The 20534-nt window shown below is 35.8% G+C and overlaps 3 protein-coding genes and 1 pseudogene across 5 annotated transcripts; 2 read left to right on the forward strand and 2 right to left on the reverse strand.

Annotated features, from left to right (window-relative positions):
- Window positions 1–1864: 1864 nt before the first annotated feature.
- On the forward strand, window positions 1865–7185 carry LOC109017786 (transcription initiation factor IIA large subunit). The gene is made up of 11 exons (XM_018999981.2): window positions 1865–2223; window positions 2536–2706; window positions 2834–3001; window positions 3238–3289; window positions 3359–3417; window positions 3620–3745; window positions 5003–5155; window positions 6015–6078; window positions 6196–6356; window positions 6553–6636; window positions 6746–7185. Exons 1-11 carry the CDS (start codon window positions 2101–2103, stop codon window positions 6767–6769), a joined length of 1185 nt encoding a protein of 394 aa, XP_018855526.1. The 5' UTR covers window positions 1865–2100; the 3' UTR covers window positions 6770–7185.
- Window positions 7186–8824: 1639 nt separating this feature from the next.
- Window positions 8825–9184, reverse strand: LOC109017360. The gene has a single exon (XM_018999647.1). It carries the CDS (start codon window positions 9182–9184, stop codon window positions 8825–8827), a length of 360 nt encoding a protein of 119 aa, XP_018855192.1.
- A 2375-nt stretch (window positions 9185–11559) lies between these two features.
- Window positions 11560–12434, reverse strand: LOC109017349 (annotated as a pseudogene).
- On the forward strand, window positions 12109–16441 carry LOC109017779 (D-xylose-proton symporter-like 3, chloroplastic). Of its 3 annotated transcripts, XR_004801569.1 has the most exons (15): window positions 12109–12680; window positions 12761–12861; window positions 13333–13411; window positions 13553–13612; window positions 13716–13782; window positions 13862–13986; window positions 14088–14189; window positions 14278–14655; window positions 14787–14834; window positions 14930–14992; window positions 15106–15186; window positions 15294–15392; window positions 15683–15820; window positions 15933–16123; window positions 16206–16441. XR_004801569.1 is itself a non-coding variant. In XM_018999970.2 (14 exons), exons 1-14 carry the CDS (start codon window positions 12474–12476, stop codon window positions 16065–16067), a joined length of 1683 nt encoding a protein of 560 aa, XP_018855515.1. In that variant the 5' UTR covers window positions 12109–12473; the 3' UTR covers window positions 16068–16280. The 3 variants fall into 3 exon arrangements, 2 of the variants coding, with proteins under 2 accessions (XP_018855515.1, XP_035546255.1); XM_018999970.2 differs by having other exon boundaries at window positions 15933–16280; XM_035690362.1 differs by having other exon boundaries at window positions 12499–12680; window positions 12765–12797; window positions 15933–16280.
- The last annotated feature ends 4093 nt before the right edge of the window (window positions 16442–20534 follow it).

A 20534-nucleotide genomic window follows, 5' to 3' on the forward strand; every position in this document is an offset into this window, starting at 1 on the left:
GAACTCATTTAGTTTAGTAGAAATAATTTTTTTTTTAAAAAATTAAGATATATGTGGTGTGTAGTGTAAGAGACTCTGTAGCAATCATCTTCTCTAAAACTAATCATACAGTTAAGAGTTGAGTATTATTTATTAAGAAATAAAAACTGTACTTTCTCTTTCCAATCTTTTCCCCTTCCACTATGTCGTTTTCAACCCCAAAGCCAATCCATTAATAGATCTTCCACCATCTTGAAGATGTATGTGGAGATTGGAGATACACTTATCTCGAGTAATGTAACTACTTAGAAAAAATAGAAATTGTATAATTAAAGTCTTTTAAATTACCGTAAACTTTAAGAACTTATTTATTTCAAATAATGTGGAATCTCATTTACTATATTATTATACTTAATTCAAAGTTTTACATGTAACTTGTCTATTAATTGTAATTATAAGTTACAAGATGAAAAAAAGTTTACAGTAAAAATAATAATCTAATTGCAAGCCGTCTTATTAATACAACAAATACAATGTTACGGTAATAGTCTACCATAATAATATTAGAGCACTGTCATTAGCTTAACTATATGTCAGTGATAAGTAAAACTTGGTTAATCTTGAGTGAAGGCTTAGGCATAGCTTCAATATTCTGGTCCCGAGCTACATGATTCAACATGTTTGTAGGTATACAATAACGTAGGTATCCATTTTAGAAAATGATAGGATTACTATCTTTCTACTACTCATTTACTACTATTTTTGTATTTGATATTTTTTTTTTAATTTTTAATTTTACTTAATGGTTAAGAAAGTGACTATTAGTAAAATCATATATTTTTTTAATTTTTTCTTAATGATTAAGGATGTTAAAAAAATACTTAAAAGAAAATAATAAATTTTAAATTCACTATAAATAATAAATGGATAGTAAGAGAATAGTAACTCTATCTCTAATCCATCCATTTTTATTCTTATCATTTCTCTCTCAAAAACCCATTTTATAATTTTACAAAGATAATAAATGCACGTAGTAATTTAGGTTGATGGTAATTATGAAAATGATAATAAAAAAAGTATTTAAAAAAATAAATCCTTATTAAAAAGTAGATAAAAAAATAAGTAAAAATAATAATATTTAATTTTTATTATTGAGAGTAAAATAATTAATTCAGAGTAAAATAGTTAATGCAACAAGAGTTAAAATTTTAAATGGGTAGTCAATATATATATATATATATATATATGTATGTATGTATATAGTTTGCTTATAGGAGGTTTGGATAGTTAGTTGAGATGAGATAAATTGAAATAAAAGTTGAAAGTTGAATAAAATATTATTAGAATATTATTTTCTAATATTATTATTATTTTGAGATTTGAAAAAATTGAATTATTTATTGTATTTTGTGTAGGAATTTAAAAAAATTATAATGATAAGATGATATGAGATAAAATGTATTTTTGTATCTAAACCTAGTTAAATAATATTGATTTCTTGATTTTCTCACTAATATAATTAATTTCATTAAGTTAGGTTTTTAAAATAAAAAATACTAGTTGAACCGATAAAAATGTTCGACTAAATTTTTAATTTTTAATTTTTAATTTCTTACTTAATGATTAAGTAAGTAGATATTAAAAGTATTTAAAATTGTGTAAAAAAAATTAAAAAAAAAAAGATTAAATATCGGTAGGCTGTAGCACTGTCCTTTGAAAATTCATAAAGATTTTCGTGGACATGTCTCCCTATCCCTCGACTCTCTTTTTGTCTGCCCCATCAAAACAAATCAAACGTTGTACACGCCGCTTACGGAAGCTGCAGATCTCGCCACGTGGAACACACGCCTATAATCGGATGCAAACCTATTTATATTCCGCTCTTTATTCTGTTTCTCGTCCGTCCCTCTCTCTCTCTCTCTGCCTTGCTCGCTCGCTCGCACACTCACTCAACATCCCCCAAACCCTAACCCCTTCTTCATCAACGTACTCTAGAATTTCCATGAATCATTCGGATCTTTGTTCCTGAGATTTTTCTCTACTTATTTCCCCGAGAAAAATAATCGATTCGGTAATTCGGGGAAGAAATTGGGAGGTAGTCTGAGCTAGGAAAATTCGGAAATGTCGGCTTCGACAACGAGCGCGGTCTACATCCAGGTCATCGAGGATGTCATCAATAAGTTCCGGGATGAGTTCGTCAACGACGGTGGCCCCGGCGAGGACGTTCTCAAGGAGCTTCAAGGAGTAATTTATTATTTCTTTTCTAAACTTTATTGATTCATAATTATTTTTTTGACTCATTTTACGTTGCTATTAAGGTGTTCCTCATATAGGAATCTTGTAATAAATATACGAAATGCGTAGTTCTTCATTTTGAAGAGAGCGGGACGGGGGTTTAGTAAATTGTTATTTGGGTTCGATTTTGTCATGTCTAGGGTTTTGAGATTTTTCGTGTTTTTAGAGTTAAATTGTGTTTCTGGGATGCCATTTTGAGCTTTCGTGTCGATACTTGAGCTGGGTTTTGCTGATTTTGTTTATCTAATGTGAGATTTATAGACTTGGGAGGCAAAAATGATTCAAGCCGGTGTAGTAATCGGCCCTATAGACAGGACCGGTGCACCTAGACCCACACCTGGGGGCCCCATCACTCCCGTTCACGATCTTAATGTGCCCTACGAAGGAAATGAGGAGTATGAAACTCCCACTGCTGAGATGCTCTTTCCTCCAGTGAGTTTATGCTTTCTTTTTACTCATTGAAACGATCTATATCTAGATTTTGAATCTTGAAAAAATTAATGAGTTCAAAAAGTCGAAAAATTGATTTGTGATTTTATTGTATTTTCTCGAAATGTAGACGCCATTACAGACTCCCATTCAAACGCCTTTACCGGGAACTGCAGAAAACTCTATGTATAACATTCCTACCGGACCTAGTGACTATCCCACTCCTGGAAGTGATGCTGGTGGTGGCGGCGGAAGCAACAATAATGAGACGAAAGCTGGAAGACCTAGCCCCTTCATGGTAACACTACATCATTTGCACCATTTGGTTTGGTAGTTTCTATGGTGAGAGCTGTAATGCCTAATATTTAACCCATAGTTGAGGTTTTTATAGCTGATTTTGTGAGTTAGAGTCATGGGGAAATAAAATTTTTTCCTTTAACTGTTTCATGAGTGGCTGATGCATGCTTTATAGATTATAGTTCTCTGGTGGGTTCAAGAGGTAGTCTATTAAAATCCTCTTTATGCTTGTTGCAGCAACCTCCGTCTCCTTGGATGAGCCAAAGGCCCCCACTTGATGTTAACATTGGTATGATGTGAAATAAGCATATAGGTGTTTGTCTACTGTTTTTTAATAATTAATGTTGTACTTGTGTAGCTTACGTGGAAGGGCGGGAGGAGGTGGACAGAGGAACCTCTCATCAACCCCTGACACAGGTAATCCCTGTTGTTCATATTTTCAAAGAGTCTCTGTTTTCAGTTGAAGAAAAACCCTAATTAGAGAGATCTGGATGACCAAGGTGTATGCACCTCCTTTTTGGACTGTATTCTTAGAATATATTGATATGTATATTTTTGTCTTTGATCAATAATAGTACCATACTTTGTTAGTTTTCCTTAATGCTCGAGAAAAATCTAGGATTTTTTCACGATGTCTTCTGGAAAGCGAAAACGTGAGGATTTTGCTTCGAAATATCATGCTGGTGGATTCTTACCTCAGCAAGATGGAGCTGGGGATGCTACATCTGAGGTGCTTGAGATTGAGGTTAGTCTTCCTCCGTTTTTGTTGGATAAATAAGGTGAATATATTTCTTCTTTTGGAGGAACTTGGGTTAAATTAAGTTGTTTAAATGATTCATTTCTCAGAATTCACTTTTGTCTGAGTTTGGATACAAATTTAATTAAAAAAGCTTGGGTGGAATCTTCCCAGTACTGGAAGATAGGCTTAAAAAGGTGTCTTTTGGGCTCTGTTGTAGCTTTGTATGAAAATTCATTCATTTGGTTGGAAGTACTTTAGAATGCTTAGAGTTGACTAAGAATCCTTTGAAAGGGTTATACACAGGACATATGATGTAATATTAATTTCAATATGTTATTCCAGATGTACCTATAAAAAAAATTCTTTTACCTATCAAAATATATTGAGTCCAGATGTCAGGTAATGTCAGATCAATGAAGTTAAGTGCTTTCCGGATCAGGATGCTCTAGTTGAAATGGTTTGGAATTCTACTGACCTTGCTGACGAGGTGTTAGACGAGGTGGAGTAATAACCACCGAGAAAGTAAGGTGAAATGTGAAAAATAGAATTGGTGGTGGTGTTGTGGAAGTTATTTGATGGACAGGGAAAAGGATCCATTGTGGATGAATGGAAAGAGAGAAAGCTATCACCTGTTTTGTTGTGATTTTCACAATGTTGTATATAGTTACATGTTCAGTGGGATGACTTTCCTACTGACTGAATTCTGCTGAATCAAAGACAGCTGTGCGAAGTAAGTTTGAAATATCCTTGCAGAACGTTGCGCAAAGTGATTTTAGTTTTCCTATAAGGCTATATTGGTCGTCTTTTAACAGTCAGTTTGGCATTGGCTTGTTTAGTTGGCACTAGAAATAATCCTGGACTTTTTGTCTTTCTCCATAAAGCTAACCCCGGTTCAAAGTTGATCATATCTTCAAATATTTAGCTAATGAATTGGGTCTTGTGGTTCTCTTTTGTGAAAGTTATACAGATCAAATCAAGTGTTAACTTTTTGCAAATTATCCTTTCTGTGGTTCTACCTGACTGGGTAAATTTGGAGTGCCATCCTAATTAATAATTTTGTTGCAATAAAGTATGGACATTTATTGCTGCAAGATATAACTTTTAGTAGTTTTATTAGTATGAATTTGAGTTTAATTGCTAAACAGAAAAATCCTTCTATAATGGCATCACCTTTTAGAATCTTAGAATTCATATTCCTGTGTATGGCATGCTCTCTTATTGACTTGATGCAGTTTTGGACTTGAGTTATTGGTAAAATTTCAGGTAAGTGGAGGGAACACTTCTCTGGGTGGACATGGCATAGTCACCACTGCAAATAAAGAGCTCTTAGTGCGTGTCGCAAGGTCATGCTCAAAGATTCCTCAACTTGATGGTCCAATTCCTGATCCTTATGATGATGCTCTTTCTACTCCAAATGTAAGTATAGTATGTTAATTTTTAAGACTCAAGTTTTCCAATAAATAGTCTGCTTAAAGGTATTTTTTAAAATCATCCATTTTCCTTTTGCCTCTTCCAAAGAAGATTACTGGCTGATCACAATCATCTGGTCTCTTCGTTTTTTTGTGTGTGTGGGTTGTGTGTCTGTTTGATTTGTGGAAGTTACATTTGTATGTTGCAATTACTGGTCCAGATCCTGATGCTGTTTGTTGGGAAATGGGAAGGAGGGTATAAAATCTAGCTCAAATGACACTTCCTCCCTCTATAAGAGTGTGATGGAGAGTAAGGTCGTGGGTTCAAAACCCACTGGATTCATTTGGTACTTATCAACTGAAAAAAATTGTTTTTCCTTTGCTGTCTTTTTGAACAACAAAAGAAGTACATGGCTAAAAAGTGGCCATAATGTTGGAGTGCTTATAAAAGAAGTTTTTTCTTCAACAGATTGCACGGAGTATTCATGGGTCTCGATCATTTATGATAAAAATCCTATTGATTTATGAATCCCTAAAATGCTTACTTTGAGGTTTTTCCAGGTGAACAATTCTTAATTGATTTTCCTGAAGTTGGGATAAGTGGATAGTAATGCTGTAGGTAGCCTGGAACGTTGACAGACTGATTGAATGATTTGGTTCATCAAAATATCCAGCGTGCTACTTGCCAACAAAAAAATCTTGGGTGCTTGATCTCTTTTTCAAATGCGTGCATGGATAATTTTGCCAACATGCTTTTTACCATTATTGAATATGACTAGAGGGTTTCTTTCTATACACTTTATATTTTAAAATTTTTTGATATCTCACTGACTGTTGCTCTCTTCCCTCTCCCTCTCATCCTTCAGATCTACAATTATCAAGGAGGTTTCAATGAAGACTACAACATAGCTAACACACCAGCTCCCACTGGTAAATCTTGTGCTTTATCTATTAAATATCATGGCTAAGACTGAAATGGTTAAAACTGGTGTGGCTTATGTTTGTTTCTCTCTAATGTTGGAGTTGCCTGTTCTGTGTATATTACAGATCTTCCAGTAGGTACTCCTGCTGTGGTTGCTCAAAATGATGTTGGAGACGAAGATGATGATGAACCGCCATTGAATGAAAATGACGATGATGATTTGGATGAGGTGGACAATGTAGAAGAGCAAAACACGCATCATTTGGTTTTGGCTCAGTTTGATAAGGTAATTTACTTTGTGGGTGTTTGTGCAAACTTGTGTGAATAGCACCTTCTGTTAAGATCTGATGGTCAAGACTGTGCCACGTCGCGTGTAAAAACATTTGGTCGTTTAGTGGTGAAAAGTGTATTTAACCCCTATATATAATTTTACTAGTACGTATCGTTTCATCATTAAATACATGATATGGTTGGGTGGGTAGGTGACTCGTACCAAGAGCAGGTGGAAATGCTCGCTGAAAGATGGCGTTATGCACATAAACAATAAGGACATTCTCTTTACCAAGGTCAGTTTCCCTCTAATGATGGATGGGATTTTATATTGCTCTCTCTTGTCGTCCTGTACTGGACCTCAAGCTCAAAAGTTTTCATTGAAATTCTTCCCATCTTCTGCAGGCAACAGGAGAATTTGACTTCTGATTTTGTTGGAGGTTATCTATTTTACCATTTTCTGGCAGTTGCTTTGAGGAGCAAATCCAGAGGCAGCAACTGGGTGTTTAGTAATTTTTCTTTGATTATTAATATTATTGAGAGCTCGAGGAAAGAGAGATTGTTGATACTTTCTTAGACTCCGATGAGGTGGATGTTGGCCGGTTGTACATAAAGCGAATGACCTTTTTTCGGCCTTTAAATGGATGATGGTTGCTTGAGGCAGTTTGCAAAAGTGATCATTTCTCTTTCTCTAATGGAATATGTGTCCATTAGCTCTGTAGACTGTAGACTTGGACATTTTGGTTAATTTGCCAATTGCAGTCTGTTTATTTACATTTTTTTGTTGCGGCTTAATTAGGTAGGTTGTGATACAATATGAATTACTAATTCTTTGTTTTTCTTTATTGAAGATAATAGGTGTTACTATCTTACCTTCCCCTTATAAACTTTGAAGAGGTAGATTCTCTTGTCCCTTCATTTTTCTTTGCATTGTTAAAGAGCGGTACAAGTACCAGTGTCAAGACAACATGCACTGTACCATGATCCTCTCATCTTTTATATGTTAATCTGGATGTAGTTTTGCCATTCATATTTGGAGATGGAATATTGTCTTTACAGGATGCACTGTACTAGCACACTTAGTAAATGTTAAAATTTTAATTTTATAAATCAAATTTTACTATTTAAGTGATATGGATGACGGGTTCTATGTACTAGCATATAATAATTCTTTACAGGATGCATTGTAGAGAAATTGGTACGTTTGGATTCGTAGGACATCTCAACTCATCTCAGCTCATCTCAACTCATCTCACTATTATTCATTACTATTCAGCAACTTTAACTTACAAATTTCACTACTATTCATAACTCATCTCATTACTATTCACAATCCATCTCAACTCATCTCATTACTATTCACAATCCATCTCAACTCATCTCAAGTCATCTTCGAATCCAAACGCTTAAAGTGTTTGTATGAAGGCCTCTTCAATTTGTTCCAAACTTGAAAGGCATCAAGTGGGTCATAGATTATTTATTGTTATTTATATAAATATTTTGGACAATATTAAATAAGTAATAAATATTCGTATAACTCATTTGATATGTCTATCTCTCCTCCACTTAGATTGTTAAGTTCAGCCAACAAATTGAGAAAATATTTTTATCGAAAAATGTTTTTATAATAGGTTAAATTGATTAAGATGTGTGTAGGGCTTCTTTGGGGACAAAGTTATCCAATCTCAAATAGACATTCCATCGGCTTGTTCTAGAGCACGAGCAAAAGAAAAAAAAACGAACGAAAAATCCCTGTTTGAAAGGGTGATAAAACATGTTGATGAATCTGTCGACAGTCTACGTATCAAGATTGAGATAATCAAACCCTACTCAGCCAAAAAAAAAAAAAAACTTAACCAAAAAAAAAAAAAAAAAAGAGATATAATTTGGATACAGAGATGCTTTTTTTTTTTTTTTCTTTTTCTTTTTCTAAACAAGCAAATATATTTGGTTAGGAAAGATGATACAAGAGGATGGAAGTGAGAAAACCTCAGAACAATAACAATAGTACAAAATAATGGATAAAAAAAAAAAAAAGATTTTTATGATCAATATTTTATTTATCACCCGTGTCTTAAAAAGAGAATGCCATCTTAAAAGAAGGCAATAAATTGTTTACAAAAAAATTATGAACAATGGATATATAGATGATTTCATCTCATCATTATAAATTTTTTAAATTTTTATACAAAATATAAAAAATAATTTAATTTTTTCAAATCTTAAAATAATAATAATATTAAAAAATAATATTCTAAAAATATTTTATTCAATTCATTTAAAATCATCTCATCATCCAAGCGATTGATAATCAAACATATTACTTGAAAACCACCTTCCCATCTTTCTTGAAGGAATCAACAATGACGACCATCCATTGCCGTCATCTTCCTTCAAGAAAAACATGCAGGCAGACGTTGGGGTTTGGGAGGAAAATGGATCCCTATTTGCAAGCACTGCCAACGGAGTTTTCAATATATATAATCACTGTACATGATCAACGAGTAGGCATTTTGATTGAAAGCTAGTACACAGGGCGGCGGGATCCGCGAGCGCCGGCGCAGCCGGATGTTGCCACCCACCCGGTGACAAGACTTCACTTTTCTCCTCCTCACCATTCGCCTTTTGATCATCACTCCCACTCTCCCCTGATCGTTTCTCTACTGTCTCCGGCAGTGGTTGTGGGGAAAGAACGAGCGGTGACAGAAACGGAATTGCCTTGGGAGTTTCGCCGGAGACAGCAGATGGGTCAACGGCGGGGGCAGCCTTGTCAAGCTGAAGAGATGCCGGGGCATGCTTCTGTAGCCTTGTCGGGGGCTTCCCTACCTTGGGTTTTGCTTCCATTTTCCGAAGCTTGAAACGATTTTTGAGGTTTCTTTTGTCACACCACAGATCACAAACTCAGTCACTGATCATATGGGCACGGTTTTTTTTTTTTTTTTTTTTATATATATATATTGGATTGATGATTTTCAAGGTGGGAGTGAAAAGAAATACGACTTTTTCTTAGGCAAAGCGGAAACTAAGGCGTCAGTTATGAAGGGTTAGAACTCAAGAAAAAAGGATAATGAATTTTGAATGACAGTTAACAGTAACGGTCATCTTCTTATTCTTACACATGCTCTTCCTTTTCTGAACGGTCAAGAGTTTCCGTAGCGGTTTATTGCTTTTAACTTCCACAATGTGAGACACGACGTTTCGTTCGGATTTTTCCTTCCTTTCCGGAAAAAAAATATGGAGGGCAGTGAAAGTTACGTAGTAAAATTTATATATATATATATATATATATATATATTCTTAAAAATATTATATGTTATTTATTTAAAAATGTGGATTTTCCCTATTTGTAAGAGTGACATGCCCAACCAATCGGGTGAGGATGTTATTTTTATCAAAAAATCTACTCAACCTCCTACTATTCACACAACCTCCACACTCCACATTATTTTTAATTTTTAATTTTTATTTTTTATTAAATATTTATTATATGAATAATGAATAAAAAATTTGAAATAATTTAAAAAGAATAAATTCAAAAAAAAATTTTAAAAAAATCTTAAAAATTTAAAAAATTTAAAAAAGTGTGGAGTGTGGAGTGTAGTGGAAGTTGTGTAGCAAAACTCTATTTTTATACCATTCAATCATAAGCTGCCGCGTAGACATTTTTGCAAAAATAATTTTGCACCCACATGCACATAATCTCTTTCACTCCCCCTCTTCAAACATTCTGCTCCCCAGTCTATTCCCATATCTCTCCATCTCTCTCTCATCTCTCTAGAATTAAACGCTCTCTCATATTGGAATGTAAGATATGCTCTCTTAGCAGTACATGATACTGTAGTCATTAGGGCTGCAAACGGTCTAGTCTGGTCCGGTCCGACGATGAATTGAATATTTTCGATTCATCATTTTTCCAGACCGGACCGGACCAAACACCCAAAGGGACCGGATCTGACCCATAGCTATCGGTCCGGTCCAGCTTTTTTTTTTTTAAATAATTAATAACAAAATTTATTTAAAATATTAAATTAAATTAAGTGACTTATTAATGTGGATTATGTAACAAACGTAATAAAAAAATATTTTATATGGTCAATGATAATAAATTAGATGAAAATTATATTATTAATTTATATAATTACTATATAATTAACTAATTGATATTATATATTTATTAATTTATAGAATATTAACAAATGTTAATAGCATATATAAAATTTTATATTGTTAATAGTGATAGGTTAGATGAAGATATATATAAAATATTATTAATTTATAGAATATTAACAAGTATTAATAATATATTTAAAAATTTATATTGTTAATTGTACAATTATTATATATAAAATATGTATATATATTTTTTATTTTTCATTCGGTCCGGTCCGGTCCGAAAAAATCCTAGACCGTGGACTAGACCGAATGTTTTCGATCCTCTAAAATGTGGACCGGACCGGACCGATCTAAGTCTCGGTCCGGTCCAGTCCTGATCGAAATGGTCGGTCCAGTCGGTTCGTTTGGTCCGACCGGACAGTTTATTACCCCTAGTGGCTATCATCAAAACTTATACACAAAATACAACCAAATATATCACCAGCTCTTAACTCACAATAGAGAAGTTGTAGCTGTGCTTCGTCTGAATTGATTGTCTGCTGGGTCAGAATCTTGATTTTGAAAATGAAAATACTATAGACACAAATGGATTCCACAAAGGAATCTCACATACTGATGTGGCACATTACCAGTGTGCCACGTCTCTTCTTATTTTTTTTTTCTTTTCTTTTCTCCCCTCTCCACACGCTGGCCATGGTGGTCGGGGACCACCTCATGGTGGACAGAAGATGCTGGCAGTTTATATAAGTAATACTACATATATTTATAATTTTACGTATAAAACTCATTTTATTGATTTTATTTTTAAATTCAAATTTTAAATTTTATATTTCATAATTTGTAGCATATTAATAATTGGCACACGAAAAAGTATGTTTTTTATAAATTTTTATTAAGTACAATTAACATTAAAGTTAATTTACGTACTGTTCTTAAATAGAGACTGTTTATACAAATTTAAACAATTTTATCACTAAAACCTTTATAAAATTATAATAATATTCCTCGATATTTTTTTTTTATTTAATAAAACACATCAATGAATGCTCACGCAATTGAGGAAAACCCCCCGACGAAAAATATCAAATTAAAGAAAACAGACAAACTATGAGATAAACTTCCACCAAATCGATGAGAAACCAGAGTCTCCGAAATGACCCAATTGCTGCAAATACGACCTTCATACGAAACAATGGAAAGGAAAAAAAAAAAAATCAAATTTTGTTACCAACAGAGTAAACCAGATTGTAAGCCCACAAACAAAAACGAAAAAAATAAAACCAAGAAAACCCTAGCATACAAAATGAGTAGAAATGGAGAGGCTTTTCTTAGGGTTCTTCTTCGCCGATTTAGAGGCTTTATCAGATTCAGTAGCTGTTTTCTTGGGCAGCAAGATGGGGTTGATGTTCGGTAGAACTCCGCCGCTAGCAATGGTTACCCCCTGTAGCAACTTTCCCAGTTCCTCGTCGTTCCTCACGGCCAAAAGGACATGCCTCCGGTTGGATCTAAAAGTACCTCAGCAGCGAGATATTCAAGAACCGCGGCGAGGTAGATCGGAGCACCAGAGCCTGTCCTCTGAGCGTAGCGACCCTTCTTCAAATACCGAGCAATTCGACCCACGGGGAATTGAAGCCCATCCTTGATGGACTTCGAGACCTACTGAAGGAACGCGGGCTGGGATGGGGGAGGAGGAAATCAAACATACTGTTTTGAAATGGGTGAAATGTGAGAGAGGGAAGTGCCGAACGTGGGTTTTGTTGTAAGGAGTTTTTGTTCATTTCGCTTAAGCCACGTAGGCTACTCCCCAAACAGTGGCTGCTTCCCAAGCAGTGGCTGCTCCCCAGATTTTTTCAAAATTCATAGCGTGTAGAGAGGCCACAGGTCCGTAACCATCAAAGGTCAATGCCGACAAAACTATCAAGATTGGACCACAGAAAACACCCCAAAACACTGAAGAACAAGATAATAGAGCGGGAGCCATCAACAGCTTGATCGTAATATTCGGTCACCACTTCCTCATATGGCTTGCACTGCCTCAACTCAACCTCTCTTCATCCTCGAACTCTTACATTCTCACCCAACTCATCGAACGAAACCATCACAAGCTTTCATCTGTTGCACTCAACGGAGGACATGCCCGTGTTTATCTTATGACAGTCATTTTAAGGCCAATTTTCCAACGTTCCCGAAGCTCCCTTTGCTCTCTGGCCGTCCAAGCAGATTCAATGTGAGGACCCAATTTCCCTCATTTTTTGTTTCCTCCTGTGCTTTGTTTGATTTTTGTTTCTCTTTTGGTTTTGTGGGCAGGTAGGAGTACAGAAAGTGGATGCTTCTGGGGAAGAGGGTGAGTCGCTTGTTTCTGACGCAACGTATCAGGAGAAATTTACTTGGTCTTCTGTGATTTTGCCGTGCGTTTCTACCACTTTCTCTTTATTTTAACGCGTGTATTACATCTTTTTGGCAAATCCGTGTTCTGCTTTTTCTATGTATTTGATGGGTGTTGAAAATACCAAAGTATTCCTTAGTTCTTGCGCCAGAATTGATGCGGGTGACACTTATTTGTCATTTTTTAGTGCGAGCTATGGTTTTTGTGACGTGCAAATGCAATCTCAAAATTGGATCTTCAACCTTGATGAAACTAGATAGAATATTGGAATTACTTCTCTTTTAGTTTCGGTGTCAAAGCAAGACCGGTGCTTTTCAATATGTTGGCTATGGCTAATTCATGGTAGTGGGATTTTTCATGGCTGTTTGGATGTAAAGAGAGTAGCGTGAATCAAGAAATAGTACGTGACTATGGTTTTTGTATTGACATATTTTTTTCAAGGAAAAGATAATCAAATCATTGCCTCAATTTAATTTTGTTCCTACAATTTTAGGTTTCTGTTCCCAGCCTTGGGAGGTTTGTTGTTTGGGTATGACATTGGTGCCACCTCCAGTGCTACCATCTCATTACAGGTGCATATCTATATATAATTTTCATTTACTTCTTTCTCATGTATTTGATTTTCTTTCAGCCATCTTTCTTGTTGTTCTAATAACCACCAAATGATCCAAAATATGCATTTTTCTTCTTGTTGTACCTTGATGATTTGACAGTCACCTGAGCTCAGTGGAACAACTTGGTTCAATCTTTCAGCCATTCAGCTTGGACTTGTGGTACGGTTCAAGGATCATAGTCACATAATCTACTATTGTTCTGGAAACTTGCAGTTTTTTTCTTCCAAAAACCTCCTATGATATGTTAATACACTCAATTCAGGTTAGTGGTTCCCTTTATGGAGCTCTTCTTGGTTCCCTTCTTGTCTATCCAATTTCAGACTTCCTTGGTATGTCCTAATTTTCTCTGTCCTGTCCTTAGAGCTTGTTTACGAGTTTTTATCTAATATAATGGATTTTATCACAAAGGGAGGAGGCGAGAACTTATCACGGCAGCTGTGCTATATGCTCTTGGTGGTCTGACCACTGCCTATTCTCCAGCCCTTGTTGTTCTTTTAGTGGGACGGCTGCTCTATGGCCTTGGTATTGGTTTGGTGGGCTTTTTTTTAAACTCCACTACTATTTTGTGTGGACTTAGCTGCTATGATGTACTTGGTCATACTCCACCAACTTTATAAGTGAATTTGTTTGTCAGGCCATGCATGGGGCTCCTCTCTATATTGCAGAAACTTGCCCATCTCAGATTCGTGGAACTCTAATATCTGTAAAGGAGCTCTTCATAGTTCTTGGGATTCTGGTATTGTGTACTCCTTTATTATTCTTGACAATCATGTTGTTCACTTTCTTATATTTAGTGACAAGCTAAAAAATGATTTCTTCTGCAGTTGGGCTATTTTATTGGAAGCTTTCAGATTGATGTAGTTGGAGGGTGGCGTTACATGTTTGGAGCTAGTGCACCGATTGCTCTTATTATGGGACTCGGCATGTGGAGTCTTCCACCATCTCCACGCTGGCTGCTTCTTAGGGCCGTCCAAGGAAAAGGTTTATTACAAGATTATAAAGAGAAAGCATTTCTTGCTCTGAGCAAACTAAGGGGCCGTCCTCCTGGTGACAAGCTGTCTGAAAGGCAAATAGAAGACACATTGGTCTCATTGAAATCTGCATATGCGGATCAGGAGTCTGAGGGCAGTTTCTTGGAGGTCTTTCAAGGCTCAAGTTTGAAAGCCTTCCTAATTGGTGGGGGGCTGGTCCTTTTTCAACAGGTATTTTACCCTTTCGCTGTTTTGAATTGCCTCTTTTATTTTCATTTTGAACTTGAGTTCCAACAAGCATATAATGGAGAAATGTGGAGTTTTTCTAGTTGGCAAGCCAATTTACCACCTGACTGTGACAGATAACTGGGCAACCAAGCGTTCTATATTATGCAGGTCCAATACTTCAGGTACTTGTTGTTTATAAAAATCTTTGATTTTCATTAAATGCATTCCTTTACGTCAGTTCACTTAACCACACAATATTCTTTGTTATTCTGATAAGACTGCTGGGTTTTCTGCGGCCTCTGATGCTACCCGAGTTTCTGTTGTAATTGGCGTGTTCAAAGTAAGTAATAATCTTCTAGTTATGTCTTTGAATATGGGGGAGAGTCTCCCAGCATATTTGTCTTGGTAAAGCTAATGGTAATACTAATAAATTTGTGATGTTTCCTCCTTCAGTTCCTGATGACATGGATAGCTATCCTAAAAGTAGATGATCTTGGGAGAAGACCCCTGCTAATCGGAGGAGTCAGCGGGCTTGTATATCACTTATGACCATCTATCTATTAAATGATTTTAATCATTGGATTTTCGCTGATAAAAATTATGATGAAAGTTTAAATCTGCTTTTCTTTAAATTACTACAGGCTCTTTCTTTATTTATGCTTTCTGCTTATTATAAATTTCTCGGAGGGTTCCCTATTGTTGCTGTAGCCAGTCTACTTCTCTATGTCGGTTGCTACCAGGTAACATTTTGTCTTTTAAGGATTGAAATTTTCTGCACTATTTCTTTCAGAGAATCAAATATAATTCTGAGGAGAAATACTAGAGTGTTGCAAAAGTGGCTGAATTCAAACTTGTAACATCCACTGAAAAGTCTACGTCAGAAAGCTACCTTGATTTAGAACTTTCTGAAGAAATAAAAATAAAAGGAAAGCAGTTATGTATAACGAGTAATGGCAGTTTTTTCTTTATTACAAGGTTAATGTGAATGTTGATTCATTAACAGATTTCTGTTCTTTGAATGGACTGTCAGATTTCATTTGGCCCGATCAGTTGGCTTATGGTGTCAGAGATATTCCCACTTCGGACAAGAGGGCGAGGGATTAGTCTTGCAGCTCTTACTAACTTTGGCTCAAATGCCATTGTAACCTTTGCATTCTCACCATTGAAGGTATTGATTTACTTTTATGAATCCATCCATTCCTTTCAAAGCTGGTTATCTCATTGTTTAAAGTTCTCATTCCCTGTGATTTTGAATGTGGAGTGATTTGCTTATATTGCAGGAGTTGTTAGGAGCGGAAAATCTCTTCCTTCTTTTCGGGGCTATTGCTTTGTTGTCACTTTTGTTTGTAGTGCTCGTTGTCCCGGAGACCAAAGGGCTGAGCTTGGAAGATATTGAGTCCAAGCTTTTGAAGTGAAAGCGCAAATTGAAAATATGTACCAGTCGAGCTTCCAATACACCCAAGTCGTTTTGGTTAGTCTATGAACTTGTTTCCTTTTTTTTTTTTTTTTTTTTTTTTTTCTTTCTGTGAACTTGTATACTATCATGATACTAGGTCACCTGTTTGAAGCTTCCTTGAGCCGCCTGTCTTACTGTTTCATAAAATCTACCTTATTATTTTGTACGTCAAGTAATGGCTCTTTCAGCCAGAGTGGTAATTAGCTGATGGTATTTTTTTATAATCACTCAGGCACCCAATCAGAATGGGTTATGTAAAGATTTAGTGCATATTATTAGTAATTTGTGGTTCCAACTACTGGCACAAATCGTTTTGGCATTCGCTAGTTTTTAGTGATTGCATTGAAACTTGGACATCTCCCTTTTATTTATGGTGATTGCTGCAAGCTAGACTGGATTAGAATTTTAGTAGGAGGTGAACAGATTAAATCCTGCACTTGATTGCCAAAAGGCATACAAGTTCACATTTTCGGATGTGAGACCAATAAATTACTGTTCATCTCAATAGCTTAATCTAATGAGAGGGAAGTGAATTTCATTGTTTAGTTCAAGCTCAGGCATGGTTGAGCTCCTTTTTTATTTGTGAGCTCGATATATGGAATCTTTAAAATGTAGGTGAAGTGTGAAGTAGAGGTTGAACTTAAGACTTCTAATGCGATGATGTTATGTTAAAGAGAAATACTTTAGTCATAAATGGATTTTACAAAAGTAAACTGACAAATTCACGTGATTTGATGTGGCAAGTAAATTTGTAAAGTTAATTTTATTGTAAAGCTGATTCAATGCACCACATGAAATGTTGTGAAATGTTATGTAAACACACATCAACGATGACAATTACAGTAAAAATAACACAATCAAGCACATGATACACGATACGTGATTCGGCAAATTATTTACATCTACAGAGTTGCAGAAATCTTATTAACCAGAGGAGATGACAATTACTCAATCTCAACTCACATTCTTTAGGGCTTTTTGCTCTCACATAATATGCATTCACTTAACAATTATTTTCTCTCAAAATATGTTGAAAAATTGTCAAACACAAGTCAAATACGATAAATATATAGCAAACGGTGCTGAAAATCATAATTAGCAAAATCTATATTCTTCGCTTGAGAGGCGTGTTGAGCGCGCCTCGAACAAATAGTCAAATCAATATTGGCTCAAGTGGGGTTTCGAGTGAACACTACGGTTTATGTCTTGCTCAAGCTCACTGTCGAGCGAGGCTCGAGTGAACTCACGGATTAAGCTTCGCTCGAGTCCACTGTTGAGCGCATGTTGAGCGAACTCACGGGTTGAGTTTCACTCTAGTGCACGTTGAGTGCACATCAAGCAAACACCTTTTTCAGCTTCAAATCAGTCTCCACACTCCAATAATCTTTCACTTGGAGATTGAGTCTCCACATACTAGCCACTGTTTCCAGTCAAGCCCTATCATCTCTACAGCTCACAAATCCCGTCTTCAAGCTAGAATATGCACTGAAGTCAAGCTTGATTTCAGTATTCCACGTACATCATCTTTAGTCAGCACATCCATAGGGCGACACAACTCCCACTACACCAGGAGTATATGGTCTTGAACCAATCTTGGTAACCTTAGCCAAATTTCCCAGGCTTTCATGAGGAACGACAAAGCTGACTCTTTTTGGCTTCCTCATATGTTTCGTGTGATCAAGCCTGCCTTTTTGCACTTTTGTATTTTCTTTCACATTACTGGACCCTGATATTAAATACAAAGAGTTAGATCTCTTACTATGCGCTAAGACCAGCACACCCTTAGTGATCTTCCAAATTCCTCCAGAGAATGCTATTGCAAAATTGCTGTCATCAAGCTCTTCCACAGAGATCAAGTTTTTCTTCAGATCTGGAATTTGTCTGACTTACTGTAAAGTCCACACTCCCCTGTTTGGAAGTGTGATGCACACATCACCCACTCCCACTATATCCAGTACCTCTCCATCAGCAGCATACATATTCCCAATATCACCAATAACATAATTTTGCATGATTTCTCAATGTGAGGAGCTATGAAACAAAGCCCCTGAATCCAACACTCAATCATCAATTGGACTGTGCATTGCAAGAAGTAAGACGTCATGAATTTCTTTTGCCACTACATTCACAGCATCATTCTCAAAACTTTCTTGATTCCTGCAGTTTCTCTTGATGTGGTCCAGTTTGCCACAACTCCAGCATGTGATCTGCTGTCCAGATCTCATCTTGCTCTTCCCCCTGCTCTTGGAGCTTGACCTGTCATGTCCTCTACCCCGATTATCAACATTCAGGGTCGATCTTGAATCTGAGAACTCACCCGAGTCTCTCCTATGTACCTCTTCAGCAAGTACCATGTCACTTATGTCGTCAAAGTTTAGTTTCGTCTTATCGATTGAACTACTCACAACCATCTTCATGTCTTACCAACTATTTGGCAACGATGCCAACAGAATCAATACTTTGATCTCATCATCAAACTCAATCTCTACAGAAGACAGTTGATTTGTGATCGTATTAAATTCATTCAAGTGTTGAGCTATAGACATACTTTCCGACATTTTCAGATTAAACAATTTCTTCATTAAGTGCATTTTGTTGTTCGCCGACGGCTTTTCATACATACCTGATAAAGTCGTCATGAGATCCATCGTGGTTCTCTCCTTACTGACATTGTGTGCCACTTTTTTAGACATGGTCAACCGAACAATCCTCAGAACCTGTCGATCTAACAAGGTCCACTCAGCATCATCCATGCTCTTTGACTTCTTTCCCAACAGTGGAAGGTGGAGCCTCTTCCCATAGAGATAATCCTCGATCTACATCTTCCAGTACCCAAAATCAGTGTCGTCGAACTTTTCGATCCGGGGTGCATTCATTTTATCTCTTGCTATCATTCTCCTTCAGATTCGACCTTGACTCTTGATACTAGTTGTTGTGAAATGTTGTGCAAACATACACCAAATATGACAGATAAAGTAAAAGCAACACATTCAAGCACATAATGCACAATATACGTGGTTCGGCAAATTGCATATGTCCACAGAGGTGCATAAATCTTATTAACCAGAGGAGATTACAATCACATAATCTCAACTCACACCCTCGATGGCTTTTTGCTCTCTCACACAATATGCACTTGATAATTCTTATCTCTCAAAATATACTGAAAATTTGTCCAACACAAGTCAAATATGACAAAAATATAGCAAATGGCGCTGGAAATCCTAATTTGCAAAATTTGCAGTCTTCGCTCGAGCGGCGTGTCGAGCGTACTTCGAGCGAACAACCAAATCAATATTGGCTTGAGCGGGGTGTCGAGCGAACACTAGGGTTTATGTCTTGCTCGAGCTCACTGTCAAGTGGGACACGAGTGAACTCACAGGTTGAGTTTCGCTCGATCGCATGTCGAGTGCATGTTAAACAAACACATTTTTCTTCTCCAAAACCAGTTTTCACATACATCCCAATATGAAACTACGTTAGTTTACTTTTGTGAAATTGTTTTGTGACTGTAATACTTCTTTTAGTTGCACGGCTTCACATACTTCACCCCATTTCATTAAATATTCTGTGTCGAGCTCACTAACTAAGGAAGGCCATGATCCACTCACGAGAGACAATATTGGATATTAGAATATAAATGAAATGATTAAACTCATATCTTCTCATCAACTTAAACTTTTGTAACAATTATCTATTAAACAATTTCTTGTATTAGGGGAGAAATCGATGTTTTGTAGCTATAAATTCCCTCATTCCTGATAAATATATTAGCTTAATTATTGGGTTCCCATATTAAAATATATTAGAAATCGATTGGGTTCCCATGCGGTAATTATTTTTTTCTATGGAAAAAAAAAATCTTCTACTGAGTAACCAGAATTGTTGAGCCACTCAATATGGTTTGATCAAGTACTAGATAAATAATCTTTTTCACTATATAATTTTGAAAAATATGAAAATTTTCTTTTGTGAAGTCTGGTTATCCTTTTCCAACTCATAAATTCTTTGAGTTTAAAGGCTTAAATTCAATTATTACCACTTCAATCTTGATCTCTGATAGATAAACTCAATAAGGTTTGAAGTTGCTTAGTTCTCCACCTGGAAAAAAAAATAATGTATTTTAATTTTAATTTTATAATTTGTAAAGACATATTATATATGATACTCGTGGAAAATCATAAAAAGTTATCTGACATTTTAAACAACTATATATATATATATTATTTTTCATTAAATAATTTTAATTTTCCTCATGCATCACACAGGTTTACAACTAGTTTATCTACTGTATACATCATGATCTTCACAAGTTTGTTCTTCCTCTTCTCTCCACCCACAAGTAATCTGTAGCCTTTTTGTGTGCCAAGGGACCATCGATCCATGATCTGGTTTTACTTTTGATGATTCATGAGACACAGCTAAT

Source organism: Juglans regia, chromosome 5 (genome assembly GCF_001411555.2).
Source record: "Juglans regia cultivar Chandler chromosome 5, Walnut 2.0, whole genome shotgun sequence".
In the NCBI taxonomy this organism is placed as follows: Eukaryota; Viridiplantae; Streptophyta; class Magnoliopsida; order Fagales; family Juglandaceae; genus Juglans; species Juglans regia.